The sequence below is a fragment of the Hesperophylax consimilis genome, chromosome 10 (assembly GCF_061612785.1).
Source record: "Hesperophylax consimilis isolate HC1 chromosome 10, BYU_Hcon_1.0, whole genome shotgun sequence".
Classification (NCBI taxonomy): Eukaryota; Metazoa; Arthropoda; class Insecta; order Trichoptera; family Limnephilidae; genus Hesperophylax; species Hesperophylax consimilis.
In genome coordinates, this window is record NC_142845.1 from 12,811,319 (window position 1) to 12,835,216 (window position 23,898).

The following is a 23,898-nucleotide window of genomic DNA, read 5'->3' on the forward strand; positions in this document are numbered from 1 at the left end:
AGGTACGTACGTACATTATTCAACGAAACTCGAACAAAATATTGCCAGACGGGTTTTCAAACTTTGACAAAGGATAAAGCGGCCGCTACACTACTCGCTTCGGCGCTTCGACGAAGTCCTCGACGAAGTTAGCCGAAGTCCGAAGTGCGTGCCCACACACTCGTGCAACTTAACTTCGCGAGTAGCTCAGTCTCTCGGAGTCCGTGCACTAGGCAACATGGACGTTCAAGTGGCAAATAAAGGATGAAAGTAGATTAAATGCTGTTGAAATGAGATCCCTGAGGCGTATAATAATAATAATAATAATAATTGGATAATTTGTAAAGCGCCGTTTTTGTGAAAAATCACCTCAAGGGCGTATGTGTGGTAAAACCATGTTTGATCGTGTGAGGAATGTGGAGATCCGCAAAGAGTGCAAGGCTGATGTAAGCGTAATGAGTAAGATTAAGTAAGGGACGCTTAGATGGTTTGGGCATGTAGAGCGAATGAGCGAAGATAGGAGTGTGACGGCCGGCATAGTCCAGTGGTAACGCATTGGACTGCCATTCCGAAGGTCGCGGGTTCGAACCCGGCGTGCGCAAATAAATTTTATTTGATTAATTTGTGTTATTTCACAATTAATTAATTAAAATAATATATAGTATATTTGCGGCACGTTCCAGAGTGGAAGATACTATCAGTATCGCCCTGGTGTAAGACCACCATTCAGAATTGAAACGTTGCTCCAAATGGCTTTAGCCGTGTTTAGTGACTAGATCTGAATAGCCAGGTACTTCCCCACCTTCCTCTTTCCCTTCCCCACTTACCTTCAGCCTCACAACATCCCCCAATTGGGGATGCCATAGTCTCACTGGCTCCAGACGGGAGCAGTTGGGACTCTTGTGAGGTATTCACTATAAAAAAAATATAAAAAAAAGGAGGATATATGATGCAAATGTGAATGGTAGCAGAAGTCGGGGACGCCCGAGGAAGACATGGCACGATCAAGTGAATCAGATACTCGAGTCGGGCCATGTCAAGAGTAAGAATAATAGAAGAGTATGTATGAGACGATGTATGAATGTGAATGAGGCAAGGAGTGTGTGCCAAGACCGAGTTGTTTGGCGGTCCGTCCTCTCTGCCTACCCCTGCGGGGAAACGGCGTGATGGTTAGTTAGTTATCTTTATAGTCCCTTTAAATTGGGTCCCAAATAACCGCCTCGGATTGGAGTGTTTCTAGAAACAAAAAAATTAGGTCCTGTGACCACAGTGTAGAAGCCATATTTTATTACGTATAGTCACTATGACTCTGCGCACGCACAACCACCAAACACGACGTCTCGAAGCGAACTGAAGTGAACCGAGTAGTGTGGGCAGACACTTCGTGTTCGAACTTCGAGTCCTTTGACTCGGGCGCATTTACCGACAACAATCGGAAGTCGGGCCAAGCGAAGCGAAGATGCCCGAAGCGAAGCGAAGTTCGTGCCCACACTATCGTATTAGGTCAACTTCGATCAACTTCGCGAGTAGTGTAGCTGGGCTTTAAAACATTGGTGACATGTGGTGAAAATATGAATAGTAAATTTTTTATTAAAAAAAATGTTACCGGACAGCAAAGTGCCCATAACATTTTTTACTCCAAATGTGCTAAGGAATAGCTGGTTAAAGTTTGTCGGGTACGTGCCGATACACCCTGTATAGTAAGTAGTTCTTGACAACTTCACTTTCTTTTAATTTTAGTGTCGAGCATTTCGCGACACCCTAACTAGCTATCCATTTAAAATTCGCAGACGGGGAATTTCAGTTCTCAGGGACGGGATAGGGTGTATTCTGTTACGATAATATTTAATAATTTATCAACTGAATGGTTAATAATTAAGATATAGCATAAAATCAATGTAAATAGGCTACATACTTGGAACATGAGAAGACTTATCGGCAATAACAAGATTAGTAATTAAGAATTATGATAATTAAGAAATGGCCTAAACCTAAGCAACGAATCACCAACATTGTTGAATTACAAGATAACTGTTACATTATTATAGTATATACGCAAAGCATACTCGTTTTCTTCTTTTTGAGTTGAGATAATCCTTAAAAACATCCTACATGTCTTAATTAGCATAGCTTAATTATTTTAAATCATGCGGCTAGGCTAACTAAACGCTTTTTACGTTATTAAAAACATGAAATTAATAATTATTAGAAATAGAAAATGTCACTATTGGTTTTTCATATTTTTTACATTCGTGTAGATTTGTATAAAAAATGGTAATTTGTCTAAAAAAATTGCAAATATATAGTAACACATTTTAATCCTCGGTCAGGCACCGAGGTATATGATTCCCACCTGGAATTTTGCCATTCCTAAACGTGCAAGTGCTTCTGGACATCCCACAATATTTTAAAATTAGGACAGTGAATATATTGTACATGGCAAACCACAGTCAGTGCTGTTTTGAATAATAAAGCATAAAATTTAAAAATAAAAAAAATTGGGGTATTATGCCGTGTTTCGCCACCTCTTTATTTAGTCAACGTTTCGAAAAGTTGGCTAAAGAAGGAGGCATAACACCCCAAAAAATAAAACACTAAAATACTTTTAACCGTGACAATCTCAAATCATAACCATAAATAATAAGGTTTTAAACCGACTTTCACACCTTTTGCGCCATTTTTGTCATGAATACTCATATGCAAAATATATTAAATGAGATGTTATAAAATATTGTATTTACATTTTTGCGGACTGTGAAAAGTTAATGATTTTTTTTTTACTTTTCATGGATGTAATTAGGAACACAACATATTTCTGACGTTTATTATTTAACAGAATACCCCTGAGAGTTTCGTAAAGCTCTACCAGACAGGGTAGACAAGCTAGGTAGTAGGATAAAAAGTCGTCTGCTTGCTTTGGGCCCTTTGGGGTTCAAAATATGATCCCTTCGCCTGAAAACGGGCCCAGCGCGCACTAAATCATGGTCCCACAAAGTGAGCCGACGGAACCGAACCCTGAATACTAGGAACTACGACTCGGAAAGATTCTATGTTCTACCAACCAGCCCCTTTTACCATTGTCTTCGTGGCTTGGGGTTGGTATTTATCACCGAGCAAAATAATACTGCGAAGGGAATACATACCTATTACGGTTAAAATGTGTGCTGGTCATATTCTACGCTGACATTGTCTATATGTGGAGAGTGTTGGAGAGACGAACAAAATATCCCTTTTAATATCACTTTAAAAATAACAGAAAATATATTTTTAAAACTAATGCTAAAATGACCAATAAAACACCCAAGAGATGATCGAAAGCATAAAACAAGCATGTATTATAGTGATTTATATGTGGGGTATTATGCCGTGTTGCGCTAACTCCTTTAGCCAACTTTTCGGACAAGCATTACAGCGTCCATTATCATGTCCATCATCACATATGCCCTGATGATGGACACTGTAATGTACGGCATAATATCCCAAAAATAAACCACTATAATGCAAAATATTGTTTAACACCCAGAATATCCCCAATATGGCGGTCAAAAATTGCATTAAAATGTGCACCAATGTAAATAAGTACCAATTTAACTAGTTCCTAGTATTGTGAACAGAATACCTAGCTTCCAAAAAAGTAAGTTGCTATCCGCGTCTGTCTGTTGTGCGCTTAGTTCTTCTAAACTACGCAACAAGAGAATTTCTTCCAGAAGGTTTTTATTATATTCATAGAAAGTAACACCGGGTACCAAAATTTCCTTTGAAATCATAAGATTTGCAATTAGGTACTTTAATACCTACCTACTTAATTGATTTAAACTACATATTTTGTGTACCATTTTTTTTTAAATAAGTAATTATACGATTTGTCAAAAGAAATGTCACTATCTAAATGAGAATCATTTTTTTCACACTTTCTTCAGGCAGTTAGGTAGGTACCTTAATATTGAAAAATGCGAACAAGAAAGTCCAAATAAACACGACGATTTCACATTTGAAAAAAAATATTTACGGAACCATTAAAACGACCATCAACTCGAAACGGAAAGTACAAATAAATTTACAGACAGACGAAATGTAAAACGGTCGAGTGAAAACATAACTTAATAAAAATACATACATACGTTAGATTCCTTTGTTCTCTCACGAAATGCGATAACCTCTGTAAATGTCAATGATAAGTGCAATCAAAGTAGGTACGGTATCAACTACCAATAATACTTATTGTTATTATCTTGTGGGTAACATTGTTGAGATAGGTAAACAAAAATAATAATCAATACAATTTATCAGATAATATGTGGTATAAAACACTAAGACCTAATGTCGCCTAAGCAAAATGAGAATTGCGGAACAAGTCGTGGAGAAATATTCACTAAACAGGAGATGTAGATATTCGGTATATCTCTAATAGTACAGGGTTTTCCAATAAGATGTGTTATTTTGAATAGCCCGCTATTTCGGTAGATGTTACTTTTGAAGCTGTCATTTTTTGACATTTGACAATTAGAAACTACGCCATTAATAAAAATGGAACGATACACGCTTCAACAACGCATTGAAATTATTAAAATTCACTTGAGTGAATCAAATGCAAATCATCTTGAGTGATGAGGCCCATTTCCACCTCGGTGGCTTCGTCAACAAGCAAAATTGTCGCATCTGGGGCTCGGAAAACCCAAGAGTTATTGTTGAAAAGCCTCTCTATCCTCAACGTGTGACTGTTTGGTGCGGTTTATGGTCCGGCGGAGTCATTGGACCTTACTTTTTCGAAAATGAGGCTGGAGCAACAGTTACGGTGAATGGATTGCGCTATCGAAAGATGATTAATGATTTTTCATGGCCGGAATTGGATGGTATGGATCTGGACAACGTTTACTTTCAACAAGACGGCTCTACGTGCCACACAAGCAACGAAACCATTGATCTTTTACGATTGAATATCAAAATAACACCTCTTATTGGAAAACCCTATATTTATAGAAAGTAGAGAAATGTCGATGTTTTTTAATCAATTCGTAAAAATAATATTTTCAGGGGCTTACATTGCTAACGCTGGCTAAACCTTATGAGATACATCAAAATAATATACTACGGAATTGTATATTAGAATAGGCTTCGATGGTATATGTATATCTCCTAAGGATAACCCCTAGTAACGCCGGGTACATATCAGCTATTATTATATAAATTCATCGCGATTTTGCCAATACACCCATTTAACTATTAAGGCGAAGCACTGCGAAGTAAATCAAAATCATTTAGTTTAATCGCTTAGAAATATTTTAGTTAAATACTGCGAGTAGAACACGTCTTGACCTTGGAAATAATCTAGCATTTTTTATAAGCCTAAAGTTCTAAATCTTCTACTTACCAACCCATTTTCGGTTATGGTTTCATTGTAGAATGTGACAAATTAAGTTCTGTAGAAAATGATCGTAAAAACATTAAGATTTGTGGATGAACTTTGGCGATGTTTGTTTCATGCTTAAATCAAAACAGGCGACTTGTGTTAAGCGGGAATTTAAACCTTATCGCATCTGCATAAGGAGTGTTATTGTTATCGCCAAACCAACGCCATATTAACAGTCAGAATAAAGAAAATGATGCCAAGGGAGACATTTGAAATTATGACATAATTATTCGTGATTAATAATTATTATGCACTCATTCTTGATCCCTAGTGGCATGAACTGCGTAATTAACCACTATTATTGTCAATACCTTGTCATATTGAGTCGTACCGAGTATTCTAGTTTCTTTTTCATGATAACTTTTTTTAAATATTTTCGTGATTAGCTAGGTACCTACTTATTTTTCTTAAAAAAAAAATCCTTAGTTATTATAAGAAAAATGTTGGAAATGGTGGCCGCACAACAGTGCCAACTACCCGGAGCTAGTGGGACTATGGCACCACCAATTGGGGTATGTTGGAGTCGGGAAGAGAATTAGATGAAAAAGAGAATGGTTACGAAGGACCTGACTATTCAGATCTGGTCAGTAAATCTAGCCATTTAGATTCTAAATAATGGTCTTCATAATCCAAAGAAAACGTGTTTCTGCGAAGTATTTTACGTAGGTAAGTACTTGTGGAGTTAAAACATTGAAAATAATTGAACGTTTTACACAACAGAAATACAGTTCAGTGGTTTTGCGGAAATTCACGAGTGACAAAGCCCTCCTTTAACGTTTGAAAGGTCACCGTTAAACGCCGATTCTAGGTGCGTTTCAAGATTCTATCAAAATGTAATAAGCTGACAAGCTTCACAACATGATAGTTGTCCTCTTCTGCTTATCACAATTTGTTCAAAAGCTGAAACGAATCAGCATTTAACGGGGACCTTTCAACTGTCGAAAAACAAAATGGCGCTGAATGGCCATTTGGTGACAATTACATTTGAATTTCTGCAAATCAATTTTTATGTTTAAAGTTTTATTAAATTCGTTTACTTTTATGTATATATATATATATATATATATATATATATATATTATGTTGAACTTACCAAAATAATTCATTTATATTCGTGAAGCGTCGATAGAGTTTTTGCGTAGGTTTATTAATTTATAATAATTACACAAAACTTGATCGCGAACTTTGAAGCCAAATTTATTAATTACACTAGAACACACAAAGTACCTACGCACAGTTTTTATTAGATTTTTCACTGCAAGTTAATAGCCACGAATCTACCGATTCTGGAATTTTCACCGCTGTATCCAGAAAGATGAATGCGATCCCGAATCGCAAGGTTATTAGTGTTATTTTCCTCCAAGCTTTGGAAAGGTATATTCTGTCTACGCCTACCAAAAGTTACCACAGCAAAAATATGAGACTTCAACGTATTCCACTTGGAACGCGATGGGTTACTTCCTAGATTCTCCATTTTATTTACCGCGTAACTGAACTTGCGTAGAATTTGAAATACGGAAACTTAAAAAAATTAAATAATATTTTTTGAATTAAGAATGAATTTATCCTTTGAACTTTAGCAAAGACAAGCGTACTCAAACATTCGATGCGGGTTACTGATTATAAAGTGCTTATGTAGACACATATTTACCATATGCAGCATTTATAATAAGATAAACGATGAGAACAAGTAGTCATAAACAAGATATAATATATGCTCTCCCTCCATATTGAATTATTTGAAACGACCGATAAAAAATTATTATTTTTAACTTCTGTATGTGTTTTCCTGCGACGTTGAATCGAGGTCTTCATTCGAACTTATTATCAATAGGGGTGAAGGGACATAGGTACTTGACTTACTGAGGAAGCTACAAGCCAAAAATGTGTATATTCTTGGTATACCTTATATCGTAGGTAATAGGTATTAAAATCGCTTGACTAACGGAGTCTAGAAACGTTTGATTTCAAGCAAAAAACTGTTTTTTTATGAATTCAACAAGTGAACTGTCACAAATAATCTTAGCTATAATACAATATTTTTTTTAAGTTGTTTCCTTTATGCGTTTATACATTTCTATTGAAAAAAAATATTTTTTAGTTGTTTGCATTTATATTTTTTATTGAGTAATTTAATTTTGTATTTGTATTCTACACAAGCGAAGCGATAGGAAAACTTTCAATTTATCTAAAGCATATTTTTGGTATTCATAGTGTACACCAATTCGTTATAAAGATTAATCTAAATAGTGAGACAAGCGAAGTATAGTAAGTAAGTGAAGTAAAAACAATACATGATTCATTTTGGCATACAAATGACATAAACAGTAAATACCTATTTGATAGTTTCATTGTTCTTATTAGGCACACTATGATGGAAAAATTGAAAAGAAAGATTGATGAAATGTAATTTTTTCTTATAGACAACATTTCTGGAAATTTTCAACTAAACATGCCTAAAGTGTAATAAATTTATTAACTAACATTTACTAACTTACTAACCATCACGCAGTTTCCCCCAGGGGTAGGCAGAAACGACATACCTCCCAAACAACTCGATCTTGGCACACACTCCTTGCCTCATTCGCGTTCATATATCGTCTTACACATATTCTTCTGTTATTCCGACTCAAGAGTCGGCGATACTTGATGCCCAAACCATATAAGCGTCCCTTTCTTAATCTTACTCATTTATCTTATATTACTCATGTACATTTACACCTAAGAGTCATAGAATATTCATGTTAGAATTTCTACAACAATAATTATCTAGTTAGTATTGGAAATATAAAAGTGGATATCAAATTCTTACCGTTTTCACCTTAATCAGAATTTGTGTCAACCCAAATCAAAGTGGATTACAGATATCAATTAAGATTATTCTTTAACGTTAACAGGAGGGGACCTAATTTAGCGTTCAATGATAATAATTGCGCAATGAACAACAAGTCAGCATTGTATTTCAATTTACAGTTCTACCGGAAAACACTGATTAGAATCTATTACAAGACTAGATTGGATCCTAGGAACATCAACTGGAATAAGTGAAAAGCTTACTCAACATAATAATAATACTTATAATATTCCCTTTCAGACGAACTCGGTCAGGCAATACCATACAATTTTTTTTATATGAGTACCGCACAAAACTCCCATCTGCTTCAAATCGTATGGAGTCAATGAGACAATGACATCCCCAATCGGGGTATGTTGTGAAGCTTAAGTGAATAGGAAGGTAAGGAAGTCCCTGGCTATTCAGATTTGGTCACCAAACAAAGCTAAAGCCATTTTAAGAAACGTTTCAATTATGAATGGTGGTCTTACACCGGGGTGATACTGAGAGTATCTTCCACTACACTGTACTAATACGAATTTGAAAATAAATATTTGAGGATATCAAAGCTGTTTTAAAGTATATACTTATACTTACACCTTTTTATCCGAGCAGCATGAGGATTAAATGGAGATTAACTATGAAGTACCCTAATCTTTTCAATTCCCTGTTTTTTTTTTTTATTATTATCTTTCTGGGTATATTATGAAAGGATGCTATATGGGTGTTAATGAACATACTTGACTTACTTTAACCAGTGATTCCTGTCATTATTTTGAGTTAAAAAATTCAATGAAATATTGGTCTCCAGTGACTTTATTAGTGATTTTTTTTTTCAAAATTAAAAATTTAAAAAAATAAATTTAAAATACATATTTTTTAATTCTTCCACATGTCATCACTGGTCATTCACCCCAATAACCTCCCAACCCCTCACATCAACCCTAGCAGTCCAATTACTACAGATTTTCTATGTTTTTGTTACATCAAAAATGTTACCGGAGACCACAATTCAATTTACAATTCTACTCCAAATAAAGTCAGGAATCACTGGTTGAAGTAAGACAAGTAAGTACCATGCTATTGAATAATTTGCTTAACTTGTATTATGTATTGTTTAAAATTATTTATCCTCCCCTTTTTGTAGGTTCGTTCTTTAATTTTACAACGTTTTATATTTTGTGCAAACCTCATTGGTTTGAAAGATCTCATGTTTATTATAAATTTTATGTTTCTCAAATAAATCATTTTTCTGGAACATTAATTTCTCTTACACACAGTTTTTTTTGTTTAATTATTTTTGGTAGTATTTATTACCTGTACGAGGGAGGAATAATAGGCGTAGGAAGTATTAGTAGGTACAGTGATCCCTCGCTAATGAAGATTCTGAGTATGACGTCTTGTGTAAATAAGAAGAAAACCGCTTACTAGTGCTGTAAATCAACAAAGAAATGTATTGTTCTAGGAAAATATTGCAAGGGTCATCACTCTTATTTTTTTAATGATAAACTAATGTTTATAAGACAAGGTTTTTTATGCATAGCACAAAGGATAAAAAATTATTATAAAGTATAATAAGCAGTAATTGCTGACTGAAGAACTAGTACATATTGAATTATTTGGCGTGTTGGGAATAAGCCGACGTAGCTCAGCGGTCTAGAGCACCTGACCGGACATCAGAAGGTGCGGGTTCAATTCCGTCGGCGGCATTTATTTTTACTCGGAAGATATTTTCAATTTGTATGGATATTTCAGGTGAGTAATTATTGCTTATAATAAACTCTTTAAGAAATCACAGCGTTTACCTTTCTTGGTTCTTAAATTACAATAATAAAATAACCATGGTAACATTATATTAAATCAATAGTATGGTGGATTGACTAATTAATCATAATTAGGTGATTATTTGAATGCATCTATTGTATCTGTGCATGATTCATCCATACATATAGGTATAATATTGCTATTTTATTAGGTAATGAACTAAATATGACCTTTTTAATTTAGGTAATGAAATAAATATGACCTTGTTAATTTAGGTAATGAACTAAATATGACCTATTAATTTAGGTAATGAACTAAATATGACCTATTAATTTAGGTAATGAACTAAATATGACCTTGTTAATTTAGATAATGAACTAAATATGACCTTTTTAATTTAGGTAATGAACTAAATACGACCTTTTTAATTTAGGTAATGAACTAAATATGACCTTGTTAATTTAGGTAATGAACTAAATATGACTTTGTTAATTTTAGTGCAAAATATTTTTCATACATAATACTCATGTCCATTTCTTTACTCATTTCCCTTCTCCGTTTTAAGCAGCCTCGGTGTGATTTAGAGATTGTATATCGCTATTTCTCCGGAAAGGCGTTCTGTGACCGGAATTCGGACTCTTTCAAAAGTTCTCTCTGCCGGCTCAGGTCCCTAGTCATTTGTCTTCATTTTTTAATTCAATTTATGTATTTTCTTTGTCTTGGTTGAAGAACCACATCCCATGAGCAGAAATAACCGCAGCTATCATTTTATATGTGTATAAGCAGTTTGTTTATTCAGCTCAATATTTTCAACCCCAAGTCTCTTGGAAGCATCAGTTTCTAGCTAGTAGTAGAATTCATGTTCTTGCGTTGGAATTGAGTTTTATTTAACTTGTTAAAATTATAGCTAAGCTATCCCTATGAAGAACCATTCACCTTAATCTAGGCTTAATGCCAGATGAAGAATGGTAGTCATTTACAGGCAAACTTTTAACCCATATAGTGCCGCTGGCTACATTTGCAGTCCAGTGAAATTATGAATACCTTGTGGTGCAATGCAGTGTGCACTGAATAAAGCAAAGTTTTAAATGTTTTGGATGTATTTTGTTACTATCAAAGAAAATTCCAAACTAAAAAGTTGACATGACAAGTGTGTCTATTATTTCTATTAAAATTTTTAATATTATATTTCGGTTTGAGAAAGTTACTAAATTTCACCCGTCTCATAAGGGTTAACTAATACACCAATACCAGAATAATATAAAGAAATGAATTCAATATTTTCTTCTGGTTATGATAGTGAATCCATAACTGAAAAGAATTCGCAGATACACAAATACATTGTTGAGTCATATATAAATAAAAAGGTAAATGTTTGTTTATTAATAATAATTGGATGACTTGTATAGCCGTTTTTGTGCAAAATCACCTCAAGGGAGCTGTAAATTAAACCTGCTAAGAACTTCTACAGGTGGTGGAATGATCTAAAGCAGCTTGGGGGTTACCCAGTAGAGAACGTAGCGGATGCAATCCTCCACTGGCCAAGTCTTATATATGTATAATAGCACAAGTAACATTTTAGACTTATTACGAAGGTAGTAATAAGAATTTACACATTCATAGGTTATTCGTAACCCAGGAATGTTTGTCTTTCTTTAAAAAAGAGAAAAGTTATAAAGAAAAGCTTCGTCGTAATAAAAAAATTTATCTTTCTCCCAAAGAAAAAATTCTATAACGAGATATGCAGGTATAGATTAGATTATATTCTGAATTGATTGAAATATGGGAAACTTGTCGAATTCCGCTGCATGCAAAGGCTCTTTAAAAACACAACATTTGATTTCAACTTAAATAGTTTCAACCCACCACATAAATAGTTATATTTCTTGCAAGTAATTAAGATTTTTTGCATATTATGCTTGCAGCAGAACTCAACAGAAGTAAAGAAATATGTTGCAAAACAACTGTTAAGGTTTGTTGTTACTTCATATACATTATGTATGGAAAATCAGGATATGGATATGAGAGAATATCACACCTAAACAAATGAACAGGTTATAAAATATATTGTAATAATAATAATAACATAGCATTTATATAGGGCAGTTTAGTATCATTTCACTTCAAGTATGCTTTACTACAAAAAACTGCACTGTACTGTATGTGTATCAGAAAGACAGTTTGCTTGGAACTGACAACTGACTATATTTTGTGCGAGATTTTATTACAGGACTGATATCAAATTGCGCAAATCATAGATTTCGGTAATTACCTACTTGATCTATTTTACTTGTACTATGAATCAATAATCTTGTTACATAAAACACACCTAGGTACCTTTTTAAACGAAAATCAATCATGGCAATTGTTATTTCTAATTAAGATATGTAATATATTAGTTCTACAACTAAAATATTTATCTTCAAAACACTTAACTTTGAAAGGGGGTTTTCAGGTGATTTTAATGATAAAGATAAATAGATAACACGATGAACAGATGGGATATGAGTCATATTATTTTCTTAGGATTGTCAGCGGACATCCTTTGCAAAAGATACATGTAAATAACCTAAAATAAACTTATCTATTCGGTAGAAGCTAAACATTATTTACAATTTAATACAATTATTTCAGTGGAAGTCTACTTTGGAAAGTGGAATGTGTTACGGAGCATGTTGTGTATAATATAGATACAAATTAAAATTCTGAAAAATGAAGGAAATGACAGATGACACATAGAAAACAAACAAAAATTTAACTCACCTGAAACTTTTCAAAATTTTCCCTTTCGATCTCCAAACTTGTTTTCCGTGGCTGTAAAACCCTCGGTAAGGAAATAGAAGCCATTGGTTAACATTTATCACAAATTTTCACAACACTCACGATAACAACACCCTTCGCTGCTCTCACTTGACTTGACAGCGAACCAACGTGAAATATTTACAAACAGTTTTCCGGAATTTTCATGTCGACAACATAATAAATAAATAAAAATTACCGCGAAATATTATATATATTATGTGGGTCAAGCCGAGTAATTTATTTAATCTGGTGGAAAGTTAAAGATTACTTAAAAATGAAAACCTTCCTTATAAAAGATTCCACCCGCAACTCAAATGAAAATGTTTCAATTTATATCTGACACGACGCGACGGCTCGCCTAGCTGTAAAGCAGTCAGAAGTACGTATTAATTATTTTATCGCCACCGAAAACATCGTTTTTGGCAAAGTTAGAACCTAGGAGTTATTTAATTTGCCAAAGATATTTATAAAGATATCTATACTTATAACATATCAGAAGGATTAATTTATCAATCAACAAATTTTATCGTATAGTTGTAGATTTAGGAGGAAAATGCGTTCTTACACCACACATTCTACATTATTTTTCGTACATTGTCAAAAAAGTATTAAGCTGTTTCGATTCAAACAAAAAATAAGCAGTATAATGTATAACAGTACAATATAACTCAGCCCTTTTTTAAGATTTTCAAATTGATAAAAAGGTTCAAAATAATAAGTTTTTTAGCACGATATTTTTTCAAAGTTGTTCTTTCTCAAATAACTTGCTTTCTAATTTCAACATATATTTTTAATTCTTCCATCTGCTGTATCTCATTTAACGCGGCCCGCAATTCATAAATAAATCATGTAATTCATAAATAAACCACTCTCATGTAATTCCAGTTGTTCGTCAAAGAAACAACAGATATATTCATTTCCGTCAAGTTGCTCTCTGGTAGGAGCCCTGATAAGACGAGCCGACTAATACCATTATTAAAAAATACTGATAATACCGGTGGTTTACGAGTACCTGCTTGAAGATATTTTTTATAGCCTAGTATTTTGCGCACAGATTACAGAACACACGCAGAATACAACATTACAAAGATACCGTTGCTATGTTCATATTGTAAATCTTCGCGCTTGTTTTCACTTTTCCTTGTTTGTCTATTGTCAAAATCGCGCAATCGTCAGTTTTGCTGTCATTGAGTTTGTTTAATGGTTTTTCTGATATATTAAAGCTACTTGTGTTTCTTCAAGTATCCCGTGAGAAGCTAACATGGATTTCCTCGAATATTCAGACATTTCGGCCGAAGTTAAGGGATCGATGGTATGTTTTGAATCCCATAACCACGTTTTTTTGCGAATGTTTCGTTTACTGTCTCGGTTAAATAATGGTTTATCTCTTTTTTAGGTCCCTGGTCGCTTGAAAATGACTGATCAAAACATAATTTTCAAGAATAGCAAAACCGGTAAGGTTGAGCAAATTAGTTCAAATGACATGGAACTGGTCAATTTCCAACGATTTGTTGGAAATTGGGGTTTAAGAATCTTCTTGAAAAATGGTATTCTTCATCGGTTTGGCGGATTCAAGGATGGAGTAAGTCAAACTTTACCTATATACTTTAATAATACATAATTGCTGTCATATAACCACAGAAAATGACAACTTGTTGATCAGCGAGGTTGTGGCTCAATAAACTCACACCTTCATTGTCAAGCTTAGTGCAATGTCTATGCATACGAATTTCTATTCTGATATCTTTTATGTATGCATTTTTATAACCCAGCATGTTTTCTGTCTAGGAGCAAGAAAAAGTAGCAAAATTCTTCAAATCAAATTACAGCAAAGACATGCTTGAGAAAGAGCTTTCTTTGAAAGGCTGGAACTGGGGAACGGCTAAGTTCACAGGATCTGCTTTGAGCTTTGACATTGGGAGCCGAACTGCCTTTGAAATACCACTACATAATGTATCCCAGTGCAACACAGGCAAGAATGAAATTACGTTGGAATTCCATCAGGTATTTATTATTAATTATTTATTTATTTTATAACCCTAACACTTAGCACCTTCAATAAATAAAAAAAAAATCCAACCATCCCTTCTTGTGGACTGTTTTAAGCGTTTGTCGACTTCCATTGGTTTGCAGGTTCAATTAAAATATATTTTACAGGCCACGGACTATGCGTCCAATGCAATCAAATGATTTTATTTGTATTACGCGTCCAAAGAGGGTGGTTGGCTTTAATAAAAGTGCATTGTTTATCAACAAGATTTTTAAGGTCAGGTCATGTTAAATATGTGACACATGAGATGTGAAATAGGTATCATAATATTATGTTATACGATTGCTGAAAAGATTACTAATAATCTGATAACTGCACTAACAAAATCCACCTGACAAAAGTCCTCTCTATAGTTTGACCAAAAAAAATAATGCACCAATGAACTCTAGCGATCTACTAATGAATCAAGCCCTTTCTGGGCATAGCACCTTTTGCTTGCGGTCTATCTATAGCTGTTGAATAATTAAATGAAATATTTGTAAAAATACGTAATTACAAAAAAACACCCTTATTTATAGCACAATTTGTTTGTTTCCAGAATGACGACACGCCGGTCTCCCTGATGGAAATGCGATTCCACATCCCCACCAGCGAGATGGCCGGCGACCTGGACCCGGTGGAGGCCTTCCACCAGCAGGTCATGAACAAGGCCAGCGTCATATCTGTCTCTGGAGATGCCATCGCCATCTTCCGGGAATTACAGTGCCTTACTCCTCGGTTCGTTCATTATCATCACTTGCGTTAACTAAAAACTAAACGAAAAGCTATATACCTTTTATGGTACTGACCTTTTCATTAAGCAGTAATTGTGTTGAAAAAGTATAAGTCATTACCTGTTGTGAGTATTTTTAACACAGTATTCTGTGGAATGTATCCCCGTGCAAAAACAGAATTAATTACCGCATATTTAACTTATAAAATAGTATATAATCTACCATGCGTTGAAAAGGCCAGCATTGTAAAGATACAACCTAACGTGACCATATGTCCCGTTTGTCGATACTCTGTCCTACTATTGAATGTCTTACCCATCAGGCTATTTACCACCTTGATTATATGAATTAATAGAGCTCTGTCGTAATTTCTCTTTTTGATTGTTTATGAGAAAGAATGGAGAGTATAGACATTTATATTTTAAGGTTTTTAATTCAAACCATAAGTCTTCTGATGTCCGCTGATTTTGTCTATTATTTATTTTTAATTCCAGTGGCCGCTACGACATCAAGATCTTCCAGTCCTTCTTCCAGCTCCACGGTAAGACTTACGACTACAAGATCCCCATGTCCACGGTGCTGCGGCTATTCCTGCTCCCCCACAAGGACTCCCGCCAGATGTTCTTTGTAGTGTCCCTGGACCCGCCCATCAAGCAGGGTCAGACCCGCTACCACTTCCTGGTGTTGCTGTTCGGCAAGGAGGAGGAGATCACCATCGAACTTCCTTTCTCAGAGTAAGTAAAGTCACCACCACCATCCAACTGCTGCGTGGCGGGAGTTTAGGGAGACCCTATGACTGGATCCAGCTAGTCTCTCTTTACGCTTCGCCTTGCACCGCAGCGGGAGGGATATATTTATACGTCCGTCACTCCTGGACACACTGACCCCCAGATTCCTACCCACCCCTCATACCTTTTTCCTTCTCAGAACTTCCTTTACTTAAAAAAAATATAAACAGAATATTCCCAAAGATGTCCTGTTGTGGGGTTAATATAAAAAAAATCTCCTTCAGACTCGCAACAATCCAAATTGGGAATGCCATAGCAGCAGTATTTGCTCCCAGCAACTGGGGAATGAATTTTAATGATCAGCACCGTTTTTCTTTTTCTTGATAGTAACTATGTCATTAATAACTATGTATTATGATTTTAGAAAAGAGCTTCAGGACAAATACGAAGGAAAAATAACAAAAGAACTGTCGGGACCTACTTACGAAGTTCTAGGCAAAATCATGAAAGTTATTATCAATAGGAAACTCACAGGACCTGGAAATTTTGTTGGGTAAACATCTATATCTTTTGCTATTTATACATTGTATCCTCTAAAATGAAAAAGAATAACATACAGAAAAGATGCAAACTCGAAACCTTCCTTTGGGTTGTAGCTCTTACCAATTGCGCAACTCCAACCTGTATTTCTCCATTACCTCTGTCGCAATTTTTGATAATGTATTTGAAAAATTACAAGATGGTTAATTTTAAGCTTTTCTATGATGCCGCATTATGTGTTCCACGAAGTTTCACTAAAACATGCATTATGTCAAAACGTGCTGGGATAGATTGCTTCGAAAAGGCTAGCGTTGTAAAGGGTTATTTAACCTTTTGAACGCGTTAATTTGCTCCGTTTTATCTATACCCGTACGCGGTACATATTTTCAAATGCCTATGCACGCAATTAAATGTCAAATTATAGCATTCTGGCATGATTTATTGGACTATATAGACAGAACAGATTATTCTCCACAATATGATAACAAATCCTCGTGTGTCAACACTCTTAGATGTTTATAAAAACAAAATCATAAAATTTCATACAAAGACGTACCGTATCTTTTGAATGTGGTCCCGCCATTCACTCGGCGTGTGTGTACTTAGGCCACTGCGTTGATAGACACAAGTGGGACACCATGAGCACTTCATCATTTTTTGTTATGAAAACTTTTTGTAAAACTGGACACTTAAATTTTATGTCACTTAATATAATAACAAAATTAAAATTGTAAACTAAAGCACTAGAAGGCGCAAAGAGGCTCACTTGATTATCGATGTTTTTTAATGAAATACAATTTTATTTTCGAGAAATTCTTGTAGATATCAGCATCGTGATAGTTCTACGAATGTTCAAGCGAGCGGGAAATAAATTTATGTCAAAAGACCGCTGGAATATCGGCATTCAAAGTTTCCGTATCAACTGTTGATACAGCCGCGTGTGAGTATGGACTTTCTGCCGTAACAACAGTTGATACGGCTGCGTGCAAAGAGTTAAAAATGTGATTATGTTAATGTTTTTTGTACATTCTTTAGGCACAGTGGCACCTCCGCAGTATCTTGCTCATACAAGGCGGCCGCAGGATTATTGTACCCCCTGGAGAAAGGATTTATCAATGTTCACAAGCCCCCCATTCACATACGCTTTGAAGAAATTGCCTCTGTCAACTTTGCACGTAGTGGCGGCTCCACAAGGTAACTTTATATTTATTTAGAAAATATGACACATAAAAAAATCTAAAACATGACAGAAAATATCTGCTCTTATGTGCTTTCCAACAGTTGCTAATCAACTAACTGTAGTTTACATAGATGTTGCATAGGAAACACTCACATTAGCTGGCTTGTATAAATACACAATGTTACGCTTAATTCTGTTTTACAGATATGTTGTAAATACTCTCGTGACATTTAAAAATATGTTCAAATTCTCACATTAGCTGGTTTGTATAAATATACAATGTTTTGCTGAATTCTGTTTTACATAAATATGTTGTAAATACTCTCATGATATTTAAAAATATGTTCAAATTCTCACATTAGCTGGCTCGTATAAATACACAGTGGTATGCTTAATTCTGATTTACACAGAAATGTTGTAAATACTCTCATGGCATTTAAAAACATGTTAAAATTTGTCAATAATATTTCAGTCACAAAATATCTTATTTATTGTGAATAAAGTAGGATAAAGGCTGAAATTTCACGAAATCACTTTAGTCAAATAATTTTCATGAAATATTTATTTATTTTCTAGATCTTTTGATTTTGAAATAGAATTGAAGTCTGGCACCATCCACACCTTTAGCAGTATTGAAAAAGAGGAATACGGAAAATTATTTGATTTTATTTCATCGAAAAAACTTCACGTCAAGAACACTGGCAAAACAGTAAGTTCTTATTTGATTTGTTTCTTATTAGATAATAGTTATTACTTTTAAAATTATGCTTTGATTCCAATTAGATAAATCTGATAAGTATAATATTCTATTGCAATAAGTTTTTTATAAATCTCCACTAAGATGTTCTATATACCAGTCTTATTAACAGTCTATAATTATACATCCAATCAGGATTCCCAACAGGATTGATGGGGTTCCACTCTGTACTGGATCGCAGACCTAGATATCCCATCTGAACCCCCCAATACAAAAGAAGAAGTGTTATTATAGAATAAACTAACGTTGAATTTTCCAGGACAAGCAATCGTACAAGGACGACTTTGGGGACTCGGATGCGGAGAACGAGCCAGACGCGTACCTGGCGCGCGTTAAGGCCGAGGCCAAGGAGCGAGACGAGGATGATGGTGAGGGTGGCGGCGGCGGTGGCGAGGACTCGGAAGAGAGCACCGACGAAGACTTCAACCCCAACGTTCAGGACTCGGACGTTGCTGAAGAGTGAGTCACTACATACCTTATTATATTTAAAATACTAAAACTTTTTGTACAGCCCCCTTGAGGTGCCACACTAAAAATTATTATTTCTAAGTATGTCCATGTCAGCAGAAAGATGATTGTTTTCTTGGTATATTTCTGTGGAATGTTTCCTAAGCTAGCATTATATTTTTTCTGAGAAATATGAACAGTTCATGTTTTTAAACTCCCAAGGCCAAAGTGTCTCATGAACAAAATATTACTTATGGTATAAACATAATTTTTTTTAATATTGTCTTTACATATTATAATTTTATGCATACTAAAATACAAATTTAATTTAATATCCAGGTACGACAGTAACCATCAAGATACGGAATCAGAATCTGAAGAAGGTGGGGGAGGTGGCTCTGATGCCGGAAGTGGTGGAGAAAAGAAGAAGAAAAAGAAGAAGCACAAGTCGGCCAAGACTGTGGTAAGTTCCCAACTGACCCACTTCCCTCGAACATTGAAATTAAACTCACTTAGGAAGGGTTGTTTCACAGAATTTGAACAATTCATCAAATTTCATCAAGGTGATTTTCAAGTTCTGTGAAGATTCTATTCATGTTCTATTATTATATCATTATTGACCAGTTGCTTCACAAAACTGAAATTCGAAGTATTCAATTACACACTTTTCCCCATTTTTAAAGGGATTATTCATTTCGTTTCCTGTTTATCCAATATATATATTCTAGTCCTATTTACACCCACATTCTAAATGTGTCTAATTTATTATGCATTGTATTCTGTATAATATATAAACCATATTCAAATTAATCTGATCTACGCAACTTTCGCATATGTGATACATCGATGGCTAATCCCGTACGTGGATGTCTAATATAATAATATGTACTGTTATGTTTCACAACGTGCCGCCTAGGTTAACACAAATTGAGACAAAATTGTAACTCGCAATCGGTATTCTAAATTGATTCCTTTTTATTTTGAGTTATACTTGTTTGTCGGCATGTAAACAAACCCTTTAAATATTGATATTGTGGAATTAAATTATTGATCTTTTTGTACAATCCCCAGCCGGAAGAGGCGACGCGCAAACCCCGTGCCACCAAGAAGAAGGGCAAGAAGGACAAGGACGTCAACGCCCCGAAGCGTGCCCCCACCGCCTTCATGCTGTGGCTCAATGAAACGCGCAAGGACATCCTCAAGGAGGACCCCACCATGAAAGTCACGGAGGTGGCCAAACGAGCCGGGGAGCTGTGGCGGGAGATGAAGGACAAATCGGTGAGACTTCTGATAAGATATTCAATTTCATTACAAAACAGAACACAATGAAAAAAAACTAAACTTACCAATTATTTTTATCATGTTCTGCTTTGTCCAGTTACCAAGATATTCAACAATTTTATGTCATGATACCACAAAAAATATTTTTTGAGAAGTTCAATTAGAATTCATTAAATTTATTATAAATACCCAATAAGTATGTAACTATAGATTTTTTTTCTCTAACCATGGCAGAGATAAGCATTATTTACTATTTATTCTTTGTCATAGGATAGCAAATTGTGCCTTAATTTTTTGATGTTGTGAATATTAATTATTTTCTCAAAATTGCAAATTCACTTTATAGTATCATTTTAATTTAATGGAAATGAATCACTTTGTATACACCACTATTTAAACCAAATAATTATACGTCCATCCTGATGAAGAAACATATAGATTATTTTGATTTCTTTACAAAGTGATTTCTTTTCACTAAGGACGGGTTGTTTCGGAGAATTTGAAAAATTCATCAAATTTCAACGTTCATTTTCGGGTTCTGTGAAAGTCCTATTCAAGTTCTGTTATTATATCATTGTAGGCTAGTTGCTTGACTAAACTTAAATAAAAACAGAACTTGAAAAAATCTTTCACAGAACTTGAAAATGAACGTTGAAATTTGATGAATTGTTCAAATTTTCCGAAACAACCCGTCCTAAATGAATTATTTTGAACGCTAAAAAGTGTCTTGTGATTAAAGTCGTAATTAAGCATAATTCAAATATATTATTACATATACACAATGATACAATACAATAAAAGTTATAAATAAACTCAACAAACTTTCACAATGTACATATTTGGACTGAGAATATCAAAATACTGGTTAACGGTTTGTAGTCAAGTGGTCCAAAGTGTCTCCTGCGTTGCGGGTTCAATCCTCTATAAGCCAAGTACTGCATCATTACGCAAGCAACGATTTCAGCTTTTATGATAGGAGTTTGGAGAATTCAAATTTTGTCAGGTTATTCGTAACATAGAAATGTTTCTTATTATCTTAAAACAACAGAAATAGTATCATGACATCATAAAATTTCTTATCAAACTAATGAACTAATCATCACGCTGTTTCATCGCAGCGGTCGGCAGAGAGAATAGACCGCCATACAAGTCTATATTGACGTACACTTCTTGCCTCATTTACATTCATATATACTCTTGTGTTATTCTGGCTCTTGACATGGCCTGTTCAAGTATTTGATTCACTTGGTTGTGCCATGTCTTCGTCTGGCGTCCCTTACTGTCTCTTTTGTTTTTTCAATCCTTTATTTATTTTAGAAATGGGAAGAAAAGGCAGGCAAGGCTAAGGAGGAATACACCAAGGCGATGAAGGAGTATAAAGAGAGCGGTGGTGGTTTGGCAGCCGCCGCAGAGGCCAAGGAGAGTAAGGGCGGTCCCTCCAAGCCCAAGAAGAAGAAGACAGCCGAGGTGGCAGCGGGGCGCCTATCTGGCGGCGGTGGAGACTTCAAGAGCAAGGAGTACATCAGCGATAGCGGCAGCAGTGATGAAGATAAAAAGAAAGACAAAAAGGTAGAGTTATGAAGAGATAGATTGTATAGTTCTGTTATTTTTTTATTATGGATTTTCTGTTTTAAAATTTAATAGAGATGGAATGTAAAGTTCTGTAGATAATGATTTGTAAAATTCTGACTCTTTTTTCTTAAATTATTTATAAAACTGATAAGACTAAAAAAGAATGCTTTTTAGCAAATATTTTATTCGGACATATTTTACTGATTCAGGTTTTTCAATTATTAAATCTAATTTGAGACTAAATTCTCATGATTTTAAAATATGATTCGGCAAAAAATGTCTATTTTGCAAACACATCACAAATTTCTTGGAAATTAGAAATAAATCTAAGCAGAATTTGCTATACCTACTCATAATTTAATATTCTAATAAGATCTATGATAAAAATATTTATCCAGTTTAATAATCTAATAGACTCAACATCTTTATGTAGATTAAATTTTATAAATGATTTTTATTGAGGTACGGACACACATGCTTAAGTAGTAATTGCTCAATAATAGCATGCTTTCATGCTAATGATAATTTCTGTCCGTATCATTACACACTCATGGCACTAAGTAGTAGTTGCACAATAATAGCATGCTTTCATGCTAATAATGATCATGTCTGTCCATACCATTACACACACATGCCACTAAGTAGTAGTTGCTCGATAATAGCTTGCTTTCATGCTAATAATTAGCATGCCTGTTTGTACCATTACGCACACATGCCACTAAGTAGTAGTTGCTCAATAATAGCATGCATTTGTTCTACTAATGAGCTTGTCTGCCGTAGCATAAGACTAATTAAAAAAAATTACGCCATTATTATAATAATCTCTTATTACAGGGCAAAGAAAAGGATGATGGTAAAGATAAGAAGAAAAAGGAAAAAGAAAAGGAAAAGGAAAAGAAGGAGTCTTCAGCTGAAGAAGAAGAAGAGGAAGATGGAGATGATGATGGCTCAGCAGCACCAAGTAGCGCAGGGGAAGAAGAGGAAAGTGGTGATGCCAGCGATGCTCTTAGTGATTAATACATGTGTTACGGATCCCACTTTTTCATTCTACCATATTTTATAAGCACATATTATTAATTTGTATAAATAAAAAATAATTACCGTAATTACTGTGGCTTTTTTTCTTGTTCATAATATTATTAAACTTTATTTTATATTTTATTTATTTTTTATTATAAAATATAAAACAAAACTATTTGGGTTACATCTTTATGCCGGGTTCCTACCTCATCTGTCCTATGATCTATTTCTTAGAACTAAAGTTGATTTACCTTCTATTTCAATCAGGCATTCTATCATATAGAAAACCTGTTCTCACTGATCTATTTCATAGATTCTATGAAATAGAATAGATGAGGTGGGAACTCAGCCTTACAAAACACAAAGTTACCCATCCTGATGACTTGCAGCAGAAAATTGAATTCGATTCGTAGGCTAATTTGTGCTTGACGAATCTGGTCATCGCAAGCCGGCTGCCGCTGCCCTGAGTTGTATGGGCTAGTATGTGTCATTTCACACATGTCGTCCGATACAGTCCAGCACTGCGGCTGCCAGCGAATTTCGTGTATTGGGAGTATGGAACACAAGGAAAATTCTACATAAGCCAGCCGGCCACAGATGTCAAGTATCCACAATTCATACCTAGACTTGGTCGATGCTTAGACGAGACTGGCGACCCTCTTAGCTTGTATCACTTTATTTATTTAGAAACATGAAACAAAAGCGTAAAATTATATTTAGAAACATGGAACATAAAAGCGTAAAAACAAAATATAACAATCTTCATGTAATAAATTAAACATCAAGAATTGTGTAAATCATTTACAGGGCCGGGTTCAAACC

General features: G+C 34.7%; 2 protein-coding genes across 4 annotated transcripts in view; one reads left to right on the forward strand and one right to left on the reverse strand.

Moving 5' to 3' along the window:
• Positions 1–12,995, reverse strand: part of Hip1 (Huntingtin interacting protein 1) — a 91,207-nt gene extending 78,212 nt beyond the window's left edge. For 2 of the 3 annotated variants that reach the window (XM_089636593.1, XM_089636594.1), the window contains exon 1: positions 12,750–12,995. In XM_089636593.1, coding sequence (XP_089492719.1) covers positions 12,750–12,833 — 84 coding nt within the window. In that variant the 5' untranslated portion in view covers positions 12,834–12,995. The remainder of the gene's footprint in view (positions 1–12,749) is intronic. The other variant, XM_089636595.1, reaches the window with a different exon arrangement.
• Positions 12,996–13,928: 933 nt separating this feature from the next.
• On the forward strand, positions 13,929–23,161 carry Ssrp (structure specific recognition protein). Its single transcript, XM_089636596.1, has 13 exons — positions 13,929–14,100; positions 14,185–14,370; positions 14,577–14,792; positions 15,377–15,555; positions 16,046–16,285; positions 16,704–16,832; positions 17,855–18,013; positions 18,576–18,708; positions 19,016–19,215; positions 19,543–19,666; positions 20,275–20,481; positions 21,802–22,053; positions 22,891–23,161. The coding sequence occupies exons 1-13, from the start codon at positions 14,050–14,052 to the stop codon at positions 23,071–23,073; spliced, it is 2,259 nt and encodes a 752-aa protein (XP_089492722.1). The 5' UTR covers positions 13,929–14,049; the 3' UTR covers positions 23,074–23,161.
• Positions 23,162–23,898: the final 737 nt, after the last annotated feature.

What these genes read in the sequence shown, in the direction of transcription:
- Ssrp (XM_089636596.1), top strand. Translation starts at nt 14,050, where the DNA reads ATGGATTTCCTCGAATATTCAGACATTTCGGCCGAAGTTAAGGGATCG. An exon ending in TTACGTTGGAATTCCATCAG is followed by an intron (nt 14,793 to 15,376) that starts GTATTTATTATT and finishes GTTTGTTTCCAG; the next exon opens with AATGACGACACGCCGGTCTC. An exon ending in ATAAAAAGAAAGACAAAAAG is followed by an intron (nt 22,054 to 22,890) that starts GTAGAGTTATGA and finishes CTCTTATTACAG; the next exon opens with GGCAAAGAAAAGGATGATGG.